The 15,578-nt window shown below is 34.8% G+C and overlaps 1 protein-coding gene across 8 annotated transcripts in view; it reads right to left on the bottom strand.

Annotated features, from left to right (window-relative positions):
• Positions 1 to 15,578, bottom strand: part of ARHGAP21 (Rho GTPase activating protein 21) — a gene marked incomplete at its 5' end in the record, with an annotated part of 117,656 nt that overhangs the window by 58,032 nt on the left and 44,046 nt on the right. For all 8 annotated transcript variants that reach the window (XM_081059555.1, XM_081059556.1, XM_081059559.1 and 5 more), the window contains 2 exons: positions 12,390 to 12,414; positions 14,848 to 15,027. In XM_081059555.1, the coding sequence (XP_080915681.1) occupies positions 12,390 to 12,414; positions 14,848 to 15,027 (205 nt within the window). The remainder of the gene's footprint in view (positions 1 to 12,389; positions 12,415 to 14,847; positions 15,028 to 15,578) is intronic.

Raw genomic sequence — 15,578 nt, 5'->3', positions numbered from 1 at the left:
TGCTGCCACCACCTCCCAGAAATGGGTATTTTAGGAAGCAAAAAGTCTCTACTTGTTTACGTAGCATGAACAATCACTCAGATTAACTGTCTCTAAAATATGAGTAGGGATTTTCCAGTAGAGAATTAGGGAAAGGGTTTATCTGCATCTTTCATTCATTGTGAAACATCAAACAATCCACTCCATCTTATATAAAGTATCCTTTCAAACATGTGAAAACAACTATCACTTTCCCCCCAAGCATCTCTTTTACAAGCAAAAGTTTCAAGTTCTTTCAATCTTTTCCAAAAATACACATCATAATTTCAAAATTTACATAATATTCTTGCCATCACTGTCCTTTATATCTGAGGTTCCTCAGTGTTTTAACCATGTCCTACTTAATCAGAAGACCCTGGCGCTCATCTTTCCCATGTTTTCACACCTGTCTAATGGAAAAGAACAACATAAGTATATTGAAGTTAATGTGCTACTAGCAACATACAGAATCACTTATCATCTCTGCGTGCATATATGTGTGAGTATGTGTATATAAATGTATGTGTGTATGTATATAAGCTTATACATTCTTACATTAGGAAACACTGCCCATAATAGCAAACTACAAATAACTTGGCGATTTTTTTTAACTTGGTGATTTTACTATAACTATTGATATAACTATTGATAGATTATTTAAAGGTATTTTATTTTACTTATTTATTTTTAATTAAAGTTTATTGGGCTGACAGATTATTTAAAGGTATTTTAATAAGACAAATACATGAGCAGCAAATCATCCAATAAAGTATCAACGTACTGGGAAATTGAGCAAGTATAAAGGAATGCTTAATTTATGTTTGAAACATAGTGCATACACATATACTCCTAGCTACTAGAAAATTACACCCCAAAAGACTGTTAAGATCAATAACATAACATATGTCCAGGCTAGTGAACATGAGCTTCCATTTTAAGGGCTTCTCACCAAGCAGGTAGAAGAAAAGCCCAGTCCTGTCCAGTCAGGAATCTGTTAGGAGACTCTTCCCACACTGAAGAGTAAGGTAACTAGAAATATTGCTCCCAGCAATCCAGACACTATATTGGTACTATGCAAAGTGTGTGTGGGGGGGGTGGGGAATCAATCTCTGAGACATGGTTAGAAGCCACACTTTACATAAGATAGGTAGTCCAAATCAAGTGATAGCCTGGCCTCTGGATAAAAACAAATACCAATCCATCTGAAGAACAGCTTTTTCATCTTAGATCTCAAAGAATTTCCAGTAATAATTTGTGAAGGTCAACAAACACAAAATTGTCAAACATACACAGCAAAGAACCTACTCTGAGCTCACACAGAAAGCACAGAAAAGAGAAACAAACCCACAAAGACTCCTGATAATGAAATTACCAGATAGATTATAAAACAACTCTGATTACCATGTTTGAAGAAATTTGAAAAATAAGCCTAAAATTGTAAAGTGAGAGTTATAGGAAGTGATTGAGCATGTAGAACCCTAAAGAACTTCTAATAATCAAAATTTTAAAAAACAGTTAACAAGAAAACTATTGGAATATATTGAAGAAATTATCTAGAATGCAGCTAAAAATACAGAGAATTTAGGAGCCATGAGGGATAGAGTAAAAAAAAAAAAAATCTAAACTATGTTTAAATGAGACCCCAGAAGAATTAAAGAGAGCACTGAGATACAGAAGGTCACATAACACTGTTTCCTCGAATACAAGATCTAGCCGGACCATCAGCTCTAAGGAGGCTTTTGGAGCAAAAATTAATATACGACCTGGTATTATATTATAGTATATAAGACCCGGTCTTATATTAAAATAATTTTTAATTATTTTAGAGCTGATGGTCCGCCTAGGTCTTATTTTCGGGGAAACACGGTATGTGAGGAGACAGACACTGGATGAAAATTTTCTAGAACTGGTGACAGACATCCATCCACAGACACAAGAAGCTCAATGAATTCCAAACTAAAAAAATAAAAATAAATTCTCACCTATACTCATCATATGAAATGGCCAAACACCAAAGATATAAAGAAAATCTTAACAGATATTTTCCGAGTTTGCCTTCAAAGAACCAATAAATCAAAATATGACTTCTTACTAACAAGAAGCCAAAAGAGAGTGAAATGTTATCTTCAATCTGCTGAAAGAAAATGTCAACCTAGAATTCCTGTAGTAACAACAATATCTTTTAAAAATGAAGGCAAATCAAAGACCTTTCAGGAAAAAAACAAAACGGAAAGAACTACAACACAACGTAAAGGTGACATGTAGATAGGAGGGAGACAAGTAGAGTTAACATGTTCTGAGATCCTTACATTGTTTCAGAGGTGAATAAAATATTAATTAACATGACTTTAATAAACTTGTAGATTATAATTTCTAGAAAAACCATTAAAGGAATGGCAATACCTTATTTAATCTCAAAAAGAGAAAAAAGAACTATAGGAAATTCAAAATAAAATAAACAGAAATTTCAAAATAAATCAGGAGTATAAACAATAAATATATAATTAATATTAAATTTAAATAGACAAAAATTTCCAAATCTAACTATGGGATTACAGAAAATATATGTGAATACTGTATCTGACAGTGGCCTAGTATCCAGAATATTTAAAGAACAGTTACAACTAAAAAATAAAAAGACAAACAATTAAAAAAATGGGCAAGGGACTTAAATAGACGTGTCTGCAAAGAAAATACACAAATGACCAACAGCACATGAAAAGCTACTCAACATCCTTAGTTAGTAAGGAAATGGCAAGCAAAACCATGATGACATACCACTTCATACTCCCTAGGTTGGCTATAATACAGAAATGAAAAATAACAGGCACTGGTGAGAATGTGGAGAAACTGGAACCATCAAACATTACTCGTGGGAATGTAAAACTGTGCAGTTGCTGTGGAAAACAGTTTGACAACTCCTTAAAATGTTAAACATATAATTAGCATATAACGCAGCAATTCCACTCCCAAAGACTTGGAAACAGGGACTTGTATACACATGTTCATAGCAGCACTAATTACAACAGCCAAAAGGTGGAAAAACCCAAATGTCCATCAATGGATGAACGGATAAGCACTGTGGTACATACATGCAATGGAATATTATTCAGCCATAAAAAGAAATAAAAGTACTGATACATGGCACCCACAGACAAACCTCAAAAGCATTACACTAATTGGAAGAAACCATACAAAAAAGGTTACTATTGTATGAGTCCATTTATATGAAATATCCACAATAGGCAAGTCCGGAGGGACCAAACACAGATTGGTGGTCGCCAAGGACTCAGGGGAGGGGAGCATAGCAAATGACTGCTTACTGATACTGGTTTCCTTTGGGGGTGATGAGAATGTTATGGAACCAGACAGATGGTAGCTGCACAACATTTCACCTTATGTCCTTTAATTCTGTACTAAATACCACTGAACTCTTCCCTTTAAAACGGTGAATTTTATGTGAAGATTTCACCACTAAAAGAAATGTTTCTGAGATGGATCCATGATGCTCTGTGTATTATACTTCAGGGCTACACCACAATTTAGTTATCTATTCATATGCTGATGAATACTTAGGTCGAATCTAGTGTTTACTTATTATGAATAAAGCAGCTAGGAACATGCCTATACAAATATTTTTCCAGTAAATGTTTCATTTATCTTTGGTAAATACCTAGGAGTGCCCTTATCATTTCATAAAAATAAGTAAAAGATAATACCAAAACAAGTTATATCAGTCATAAGGTGCATAAGGCATCAAAAATATAACTGAATAAGGGCTGTGGGATGGCTCAGTTGTTTACAGCGAGAGCTCTGAACAGCAGGGTTGCCAGTTTGATTCTCACATGGGCCAGTGAGCTACTAGATTGAAGACAAGGTGCTGCAGCTGAGCTTCCGGAGGGGCAACCGGATGGCTCAGTTGGTTGGATGGCTCAGTTGGTTAGAGCGCAAACTCTCAACAAGATTGCCCATTCAATTCCCGCATGGGATGGTGGGCTGCGCCCCCTGCAAAGATTGAAAACGGCAACTGGACTTGGAGCTGAGCTGCGCCCTCCACAACTAGATTGAAGGACAACAGCTTGGAGCTGATGGGCCCTGGAGAAACACACTGTTCCCCAATATTCCCCAATTAAAAAATTATATATATATATATAAATAATATATATAACTTTATATATTATTATATGTAAATAATATATATAAATATATATATATAACTGAATCAAAGATGGAAATCAACTGCAAATATTAAAACAATGATGCTTTATCCTTAAGCTCTACAGACTTAAGCCAATAGAACATGTTGAATTACAAAGATAAAGAAGAAAATGAAAGAACAAGTATGAAATGCTAATACTACGTTAGCCAAAATTGTATCTGAAAATTGAACTGGGGAATCTTTTAATACGCCTTCCTTTCAAGAAAACAGAACCCTATTTCTCACTCATTTTCAAGAATGAATTGAAGAGTAAAGAACTTTCTGAGAAGCCGTGGTAGAAACGGAGAGGAAACTCTGGAACCAACTGCCTGAGCTTGTTGTCCAACACTGCCACTTGCTAGTTATGCAAATACTTCATGCCTCAGTTTTCTCATCTACAAAATAGAAGTGATAATAACAGCCACCTCAGAAAGTTGTTGTGAGGAAAGCTGTTGTTCATCAGTGAATCCATGAAACACCGTATAACAAACACTGCTCGGCACACTGTAAGCCAGCTGCCACTGCCACCCCCGTTATCATCATTACCGTAGTCGTCATCATCATCCTTACGTCTTAAAATATCTTCAAACAATTTCAGACACCTGTGGTTATCCTACTGAACAGTACTAAAAGCTAATAAAAATATGCAACTAATTAGAATATTTACCTAACTACCAGGGAAACTCAAACAGCTTACACTGTAAATACAGTTAAAAATGGATCCTGAGGGGTTTAATTAATTCAAAGACATCAGAAGAGATCCATGGAGCTCAGTTAGTAACGCTACACTTTAGAAATAATGAAACATGCTTCTGACACCTTATTACCACATCATAGACTTTAGACCTGCCAATAATAAGAATATCTTCCTACAACAAATTTTCGGGTCCTTATTTTAGTGTTATACTAACTTGAGGAAATAGGTTTTCAATCTGTTAATGAAAATTAACTGCATAAAGTACATCCAATTTTCTCAGCTTTACAGAATTTAACTTTTCATTATAATGAAGAATATTTGAGCTCTAAACATAGTGGTTAGTGTACACCTGCTATAAAATGATGAAATGGCCCAATTAGATTTCTCTCTCAGGAATTTGAAAGCATTGTAATGAGAGAGAAGGGAAAAAAAGAGACCATAAGGGTTGTACCTTGTACAGGTCAGCTCTTGAGAAAAATCATGTATAATCAAAATTAACTGTGAAAGTCACTTAAATCATACTATGAATACCAGAATCTGAGTCTCTGGAAGATCAAAAGCCAAGATTTTTTTGCTGTTGTTACTCTTTGCATTTAGTAGCTTTCTAGGTCTCAATTCTAATGTCTCTGGCTCTGTAGGTATCTTTATAGCTCTTGACTTTGAATTTGGAGATGCCCTGTTGGTTTTTAGAATTAACACATCTTTCCTGATGTGGCCTGAGGTTTCTATTTCTTGCCACTAAAAAAGCTTTGGTTATTAGAAATCTCTGGGGCAACCAGTTCGGGACCCGCCTCGTTCCAAGAGCTGCGACTCTTTACTCTTTACTTTTAATAGACTATCCTTTTTTACCAAAAAAGAAAAAAAAAGAAAGAAAACTCGAAAGTAGGCTACAGCACTGTCAAATTTTGCAATGACAAAATGCAAATTTTTACTACTGAAAAAATTTATAGAATTCTCAGTCACTTTTTTGTCTACTATTAACATGCTTGAATATAAATTTTAAAGCCAAAGTGGAAATTCAACAGTTATTTAAGCACCTAATAAAATGACATAACATTTTAGAACCCTGGAAATGTCCCTACAACTAAACTGAGAGAGAAGTTTTACTCATGGAAGAAGAAATAATAGTAATTAAAAACTTTATTCTTATTCTTATTTTGATTATGAATTATTTTCTCCAGATATTTAAGGGACACCAGGATGTCAACCATCTACCAATTATCCATAAGCAACTATTACCACCAAAAACTATTTTTCTACCTTAATGGGCTTCTTGTAAATGTTACTTGCATCCCAGTACAGAACACTAACCAACAAAAAAGCAAAATAAATTTTAGTATATGTGCTGCTGAAGCGAGCACAAGAAAAATAAATTTTAAAATGTAAAAGAGTATACACATATAGGATACAAGAAACATAATAGATGGAAAAGTTGGGTAAGAAGAATAATCAGAAAATTAAATGGCAAAGAGATTCCACTCTATTGCCAAAAGGAAAGAATACCAAAACAAAACCTTTCAACTGTTTCACAGAATTGTTGGCATTATAACAGGATCTCTTAGGAGTTTGAATAAAATTCTGGCAATTATTTTCTCCCCAGCGGCTCTAGGCTTTGACTCGGATCATTACACTGGAGGGTGGAATTCTATTTCATTAAGACAAAATTCACATAAAAGGATTTTGCAATCTCAATACATTCGAAAATAAGTTTTAAAAAGGAAGTAAGACTATAAATAAAAATCGTAACACTTAGCTGAATTAAAATAATATATGCAGTCTGTCTCTAAATAGGTTGCATTCTAAAGACTGACCTATAAAGAATTGTTCAGCAGTCAGATGTTTCTTCACACAGAATATGCTCTGGTGGCTGATCAGTTTACTTGGAATGGTATTACGAGCATTGTACTTAAGCTAACCAGGCCTCTGTGGACTAGCGTGCGACCCCCACTACCAGCTGGGCCGACAAGAGGAAAACCTGGTCCTGGAAGCAAAGGCAGGCAGAGTGCTAATAAGTCCTTAAACTCCTTGGTCTTTCCCAGTCCGCTGCTGGCCAGGTACTCAGAATGGAGGCACAAGTAATGGTTGCTCCTGTAAGACGTTCAGGGCCTCTAAACTTGGGATATCCCTGACTTTCATGTGACTTCTTTGTCCGTAGGTATTCACAAATACGGATCAAGTTTCCTTGTTTTTAACTTTCTTAAGGCAGAGAAATGTTAGAGTTAATTCCATAACATTCTAAATATGGCCTATATTTATCTACTAATTCTTGACCTTACATAAGTCAAACTATTTTTAAAAAGATATAACTGGAATGCTCCAATCAAAAGATAGGGTGGCTGAATGGATAACAAGACCCTTACATGTGCCTCCAACAAGGGACTCACTTCAGATCGAAAGGCACACAGAGACTGAAACTAAAGGGATTGGAAAAAGATATTTCATGAGAATGGAAAGGAACAAACAAACAAAAAGCGGAGGGAGCAATGCTTATACCTGATAAAACAGACTTTAAAACAAAGGCTATAAGAAGAAGGACCCAGTGATCCCACTTCTGGGTATTTATCTGAAGAAACCCAAAACGCTACTTCAAGGGGACATGAGCATCCGTATGTTCATTGCAGCAGTGTTTACAATGGCTAAGATGTGGGGCAGCCTGGGTGTCTGTCAATGAACAAATGGATAGAGGAGGTGGTTCATATATACAGTGGAATATTGCTCATCCATGGAAGGGAATGAGTTCTTGCCATCTGTGGCGGCATGGATGGACCTGGAAGGTACTGTGCTGAGTGGAGTGTCAGACAGAGAAACACAGATGCAATGTGATTTCACTTATCTGTGGAATCTAAAAAGCGAAATAAGCAAAACAGAAGTATACTCATAGATATAGAGAACATTTTGATAGTTGCCAGATGAGAGTGGGGTTGGGCGTGAGTGAGAAAGGGAAAGGGATTAAGAAATACAAATTGGTTGTTACAAAGTAGTTATGATGATGTAGGGTATAGCATAAGGAATATAGTCAATAATACTGTAATAACTATGTATGGTGTCGGATGGGTACTAGATTTATTGGGGTGATAGATCGGAGGGGTTGGGGAGCATGGTGGAAAAGGTGAAGGAATTAAGAAGTACAAATTAGTAGTTTCAAAATAGTCATGGGAATGTAAAGTAAAGCATAGGGAATATAGTCAGTAATATGGTAATAGCTATGTATAGTGCCAGGAGGATACTAGTCTAGTCAGGGGGATCACTCCTTCAATTATATAAATGTCTAACCATATGCTGTACACCTGAAATTAACATAAAATAATATTGTCAAAATAAAGTGTAAAAAAAGACATAACTATTTTTAAAACAAATTAAAGAAATGAAGGAGACTTAAAAATAAGTCAACAAAAGTTAAGATGGCAGAGTTTAAAAAAGATGGACTTTAGAGTCAGACACCTGATTTCAAGACACACACCTCTGTCACTTAGCTGTGTGATTTTGGGCAATATTTTACATCTTTTTCATCTCTTCTGCAAAAGGGGGATATTTTCTCACATCACACAGCATCTCAGTGAGGATAACAAAGAATAATAGCATATATTATGATGCCTGGTATAGATTAAGTCCTCAATCATATGATAATTTCTACCACTCTCTAATAAAATAAAAAACCAAGCAATTCTCCTCCCAAGTATATTATAAAACAATGTTTTTAGGTATTTTCATGCCTTTCATATTCTTCTTAAGAAAAAAATGTGTGGTTGTTCTGGACTTTATAAGTGTCTTACTTTGATGAACCTTGCTGCACAGCTTGAATTTGTATTTTTCTTATTTTAAAACCTTAATTTTGATGTATCTATTTTAATTCTTCTATTATTCTTTAAAATTTCTGTTAACCTAGTTTATAATTATTGTCTCCCATAGTCTATTAGGTTCCTAATGTTAACTTTTTATTACATTTCAATTATTTACATTCTTTGTTGACTTTTTCTTTTAGCTATTTTTCCTTCTAGTGGTTATTATATTGACTCCATATTTTCTTAAAATGTAACCTTTCCCTTACTTATGATTATTCCTTCATTAACAACATGAATGCCGGTAGAACAGCCAGATTAATTTAACCTCAAACTATAGCGGTAACTCCATTCAGATAGAAATTGAGTTGCAAGAGAAAATAATCATAAGAGATCACTGGATACGTGGTTTTGAATATCCATTCTTCTAAATAGTCTGAATACTGTCACTGTATCAAGCCAGACTCTCAAGAGCTATACAGGTGGACCACACTGTATTAGGGTCTATCACTGTAACCAAGGGTTTCTCAACAGCGGCACCATTCACATTTTGGGTTGAATAACTCTTTGTTGTGGGGTGCTGTCCTGTGCACTGTAGGATGCCCAGCGGCATCTCTGGCCTCTACCTGCTAATGCCAGTAGCACAGTACCCTGCCCCCAACTGTGACAACCAAATATGTCTACAGATGTTGCCAAGTGTCCCCTGGGGAGCAAAACTGTCCCCAGTTGAGAAGCTCTTTATACTGAATTGAACCATGGGGTTTTGAGATCAGTTTATATTAAGAGATTTGTTAAATAACAGCTATACGAAGAATGGTATTAAGGATATTATCTATTGTATTACTCTTTACTCTTTGTTTTCCACTTTGAGGGCAATTGGAGAAATTTGTTTCTGACTTTAGTGTAAACAGGATGTTGTTTTTTTATGAATAGTGTGAATCCTTAACTAATCATATTTTCATTATTTCTTCTGGCCACTGGAAAAGCTCAAAAGCAAATTTACAGCCTATCTTTGATAACAGTGTAGAATCTACAGCACCCATTTATGTGTACTAAATCTCCCGAATGTCAGTTTAATTCATTTTTCTTTGACCATGAACTTTTGAACCTTATTTTTCATCTTACCGTGATACATGTAATTCTGCCTGTGGAGACAATCTTTTTTTGAATGAGATTAGGTATAAATTAATAAATAAAATAGGTTTTAAACTGTAATATTCCCCGGTAGATCACAGGCTTCAGTCTCACTCTATCATGCCTCTCCAAATCTCCTTGGGTTAAACCTGGATCTTCTAGCTTTCCCTTACAAATGTTTTGAGTCTATTCTTTCCAGTCAAAGCATATAACTAAATCCATTCACTCAGTGAGCTATCTCAGATATATAATCATCTGTGTAAAGTTTTCTATGTCCTTCTACATTTATTAGAAGTATATTTCTACCCCTAGAGACCATCACACGACGGGGGTGAAATTCATCAGCACATCAATCTGTAGGATGGCAGGGACAGACAGGAGCCACATCCTCTTTTCTCTTGCTGATGCTAATTTTGAAGCTTTCCTTTTCCCCACTAATGCCTATTTATAATCCATGCCACGGAACATTTGGAATTCATCCTTAACTCTGGTGCATGACAGATGGTGACGCAGGAGTGCCCCATCTTGCACCACAGTGACAACTATGAAGGGTTCTACCTGGCCCTATGTTGTCAGATTACTTTTGATAGTGCTGAAAGGGACCCTGTCCACTCATTTTAACCCTTAAGATAACCATTCCAAGACCTCAAATGAGATATGGGTATTACAAAGGTTCATCAGCAAGTGAATGGATAAACAGTCGGTGGTATCTCATACAAGAGAAAACTACTCAGCGTAAAAGACAGTACTGTTAGTTCCTATACACACAAAATGGTGACTCTCAAAAACATTACACCAAGGAAAGGCCCACAGGAGGACATATTCCATTCCTAAGAAATTCTAGAAGAATCCTAACTAATCTATCATTTGTGATTGCCTTGGACCAGGGAAGGGCTGACAGGAGAAAGGCACCAGGGAACTTTATGGAATGACAGAGGTTCTTTTTGATGTCATATCTTGACTGGAATGGTGATTTCACGATTTATGCATTATCAAAATAATATACACTTAAAATAAGTGCAAATGTATTCTTGCTAAAAATGTATAACTTCAAACTAATGATGAGAAAACATCAGACAAACCCAAATTGAAGGACATTCTATACAATAACTGATGAGTACTCTTTAAAAGTATCAAGGGCATGAAACATAGGAAAGAAGAAGCATTGTCACAGACTAGGGGAGACTAAAGGGACATGAAAACTGAACGCAATGAGAAATCCTGGAACAGGAAAAGAACGCTAGTAGAAAAACTGGAAAAATCCAAATAAAGTCTGTAGTTTAGGTAATAGTATCATACCAAAGCTAATTTCTTAGTGTTGTTAATTGTACCGTGGTTATGTAAGTTTTCAACATTAGGGGAAGTTGAATGAAGGATATACAAAAACTCTCTGTACTGTTTTGGTAACTTTTTAAAAAGTCTAAAATTATCTAAAAATAAAAGTTTTTAAAATGGGTGCATTTTATTGTGTGTAAATTTTAACTCATTAAAATTCATGTAAAATTAAAACAAAAAAATGGGAGTCATTAAGAACTAACCTTATGATTCTCCTTTTAAGCAAATTAAATGTAATGTTTAAATCCAACAGTAAGACTAACTATAAGAACCAAAACTCTCTACTTTCCAATATTTGAGTCAATAAATTGAGTAGATAAAACATACAGCATTTCTTACCTAAAAGAACCACTAAATTTAAAAGACTACTAATTGAATAAAAATCTCAGAATTACTTTCCTCAGAATCATGTATCCCCCCCATAAACACTAATATATAATTAACAATAAAATCATCACCATCTTCAAATTATGATAGAGTGAATTCATAAAATTTTGAAATCTACAGTAAAAATATTTAATTTCTATGACTCTCATATCTAAGAACTGTTATATACAAGGTCAGACAATTAAGTTCATGAACTTGTTGCAGGATGTTGCTAACCTGTTTTGATATCAGAGGGATTATTCATGATGAATTTGTACCATCTGGACAGTTAACCAAGTTTACTATTTGCAAGTGCTAAAAAGGCTGCATGAAAAAGTTAAATGAAAACGACCTGACCTTTTCGCCAACAATTCATTGCTCTTACATCAGACAATGCACCAGCTCACACCGCACTGTCTGTGAGGGAGTTTTGAGCCAGTAAACAAATAACTGTATTGGAACACCCTCCCTACTCACCTGATCTGGCCCCCAATGACTTCTTTCTTTACCCAAAGATAAAGGAAATATTAGGAGAAAGACATTTTGATGACATTCAGGACATCAAGGGTAATACGACAACAGCTCTGATGGCCATTCCATAAAAAGAGTTCCAAAATTGCTTTGAAGGGTGGACTAGGTGCTGGCATCGGTGCATAGCTTCCCAAGGGGAGTACTTAGAAGGTGATCGTAGTGATATTCAACAATGAGGTATGTAGCACTTTTTCTAGGATGAGTTCACGAACTTAATTGTCAGGCCTTGTATTTGGGTTCTAAAAGCTATACCATCTCATTTAATATTAAAGAACAGAAAGACATAAATAGGAAAAGAATTCAGAGAAAAATTAAAACTTTTAGAGCCTACCTCCTTTGTTGCCATTTTCTTCATCCTACAAAATAAAAAAAACCGTATATCCATATATGAATACATATTTATAAACCATAGTGAAATCACAGCAAGGCTCAGTCCAATTCAAATTGCCCTCCCCAGAACATGCCAACAACAATCTCATTAACAGTGTCTCTTGCCAGGGGCTGAAACCTTCATAAACAGTGATGGGAAGTCTGTGAGCGAAGCCAATTTCAAGGGAGGACATAGGGAGTTCAGTTTTCAATACTGAGTGTGAGATGTCTGATAGAGATACCCAACTGGAGGCTATCAAAGTAGGCATCTGGAGAGACGAACCTAGAACTTGGGAGAGAGGGCCAGGCCAGTCATCACTTACTGTACTCTAACAAAATGTGCCTTTAGGGGTTGCTACAGGACCCAGAACTGTCTTTATATGAATTGACTAGCTCCAAATTGCTACCTATTTAACGTCTTGTATTCTATTTTGAGGTTTATCTATTTGGTTGCTTTTCACTGTTATCAGGCTATCCTGCTCCCGTGCTATCCACCTTTGGCTGGGAAATTAGAAAAGCAACTTTGAAAAGCATGTATAAAAATATATTTATTCAAATTATTTCTTGAGCCCCTATCATACAAAAGCTACAATGTACTAGAAAGAAAAAAAGACATTTAATGAAGAAGAGCTGATAATTTATTATATAACTTTTGACCTTTATTTTGGCTGTCTCATATATATAGTTTTTTGTTTGTTTTTTTCTGGGTATAAGCTCAGTTCTGATACTGGTAAGGTTGCCAGCTAAGTGACATAATAAATACCTTGTTGTATTAATTTCACATTTTCTAAAAGCTATGTAATATTATTATTTTTTTAAATCCTTCAAAGTGAATGGACAGAATTTCATAATTAAAAAGGAAAAGATTTCAATATACATTTGTCATGTAAAACTCACAAGACCGAGGCCTATGTGCAAAAACATCTGTGTTAAATAACAGCATTAACAGCTAAAGTTTACTGAGCAATTACTCAGTTAATTCCCGTAATAAGTGTTTTACATGTATTATGTCATTTAATCAACACAACAACCTGTGAGAAAGGTGTCTGTTAGGTGATTTATCCGAGGTCACAGAGCTGACAAGGGGCAGAGGTAGAACTCAAACCTAGGTTATTTTGACTCTTAATGACTAGGCTGTTAACAAAATTATATGGTGGTACTAACATTTCTAGAAATATTTTCCAATAATAAAAATACTGCATTTTTAACCTGTGTGTGGTAAAATTACCTTATGAAAATTGTACTATCTATATATTCATCATGCCCCAAAGCCTTTGTTCAAAACAAAACAAAAAGACAAATATAAATTCAGTCTTAATATATAATTAAAGGACTCTTAAATTATCAAATATTTTCATTTTCACATGTACCTCATACACAAGTAATACTATTTTAGATATTTTAAGATAAAGTAGATTATTAGGGAATCCGGTTCAGCAGTTTTATGGACATTTCAGGAAACCCAAACTGGTAAATTTTAATTCCAAAGGTAACAATTATTCATAATTCTTAAAAACTACTGAGCACTTGAAAAAGCTTATCCTTTAAAACATTTTACTGGAAAGATATAATAAAAAGAAGTGTGTGGTCTCCAGCAGCAATTTCACACTGTTTTAAAAGACCACCTTAGAGTTATAGAAATTTAGAATTAGAAAGGGTTTTCTAATCTTCTAGTTCAATTCCCTCTAATTAAAATGGAAATCTAGAAGCCAAGGGAAGTCAAGTGGCTTGGCCCAGATCTCACAACTCTTCAAAATATCATGATTTCCATCGCACTGTTGTATAAATAGTGAAGCCCTGGACATTCATGCTGGCAAGTGAAAATCTTAGTTCCATGACTTATTATGTGACTCAGATCAGTTCCCACATCTGTTATACAGGCTAATAATGAAGTGAGCTAATGCTCGTAAAGAACAGTGAAGAACACAGAGCTGCCATTATAATTATTCCACGCTTCCCTTTATCAGACCATGTTACTATATAATGAAGCATAATTAATGTAATTCATTCTGGTGAGAAGCTGTTTTGAGATCGACTTGCCATCATATGACATACCTGAAAGGTAAGTATCATTTTAATCCCAATAACTTTTTATAACCATCAGAATAGTTTAGCAGACTAATTCCTCTGCATTTTCTGCCCCCAAAAAACTTTCTTTCTAGATAGTAGAAAAACAACTCCTATTAGGATGAAATTTGGAACTAAAAGTCCCAGCAAAATAGATTTGAGTATGACCTTTCAGAGAAGATTAAAATTTTTGTTCTAGAAGGTAGAAAAACATCTAAAAGAATATAATAACAATGAAAATATAACACTTCTAAGATAGGAAGAAGGCAGGAGAGGAGGGTTAAGGGGAAAACAAGAAGGAGATAGAATAGCCTTGTGGGGTTTTTTTGAGTTACTTTAATTACTTCTCTTACCTTATATGAAAATTGAATTGCAGACTCTGGGGGATAAACAATAAAATGCCTTAATGTAAAACCAAAGCCTTGAGATGTTCTTTTCAACATAACTGTTTTGGGACCTGGCCAGGAGAATGTTTCATCTTCGGATGGTGATACAGTTTCACTTTGTTCTTTTCCATCTTTACTTTTTGATACCTAAAACAAAAAGATGTTTAAATGTTAACTACTAACACCATATATTAATATTTCCTCACTTAGAAAAAATTACACATAAAAAATGTAATACTTGAGTGCAGATATGATCTTAATGGAGGAAAAATACCATATTCTGATACATGAACTATATGAATTAGAACAAATCATGCAGATCATCAAAAACTCATATTTTTCTAGAAAGAAATGCTATGAAAAGGCAATCAGAAGAAGAAAAAACTCTTGGAAGTTAGAAATATACTGGCTAAAATTTTAAATGCAACAGAAGGAATGAAAAATAACACCAAGAAAATCTTATAGAGCACTAAAGACTAAGAAACAGAAACAATGAAAGAAGAGATGTGAATCTCTTATCAAGTAAGAACACTAAGATTGTTATCAGATAGTGCAACAGCAACAAAGGATATTAGAATAGATAACGCCTTCAAGTTCTAAACACAAATTCAATATCCACATCGATAATCCTTCCACTATCCTGGCCTTACACTTCTTTGATCTCTTTTCCTGCACTCTTGGCTTCTATCTGGTCATGA

Source organism: Rhinolophus hipposideros (assembly GCF_964194185.1).
Source record: "Rhinolophus hipposideros genome assembly, chromosome: 1".
Classification (NCBI taxonomy): domain Eukaryota; kingdom Metazoa; phylum Chordata; class Mammalia; order Chiroptera; family Rhinolophidae; genus Rhinolophus; species Rhinolophus hipposideros.
This window is presented reverse-complemented; position numbering and strand designations above follow the sequence as displayed.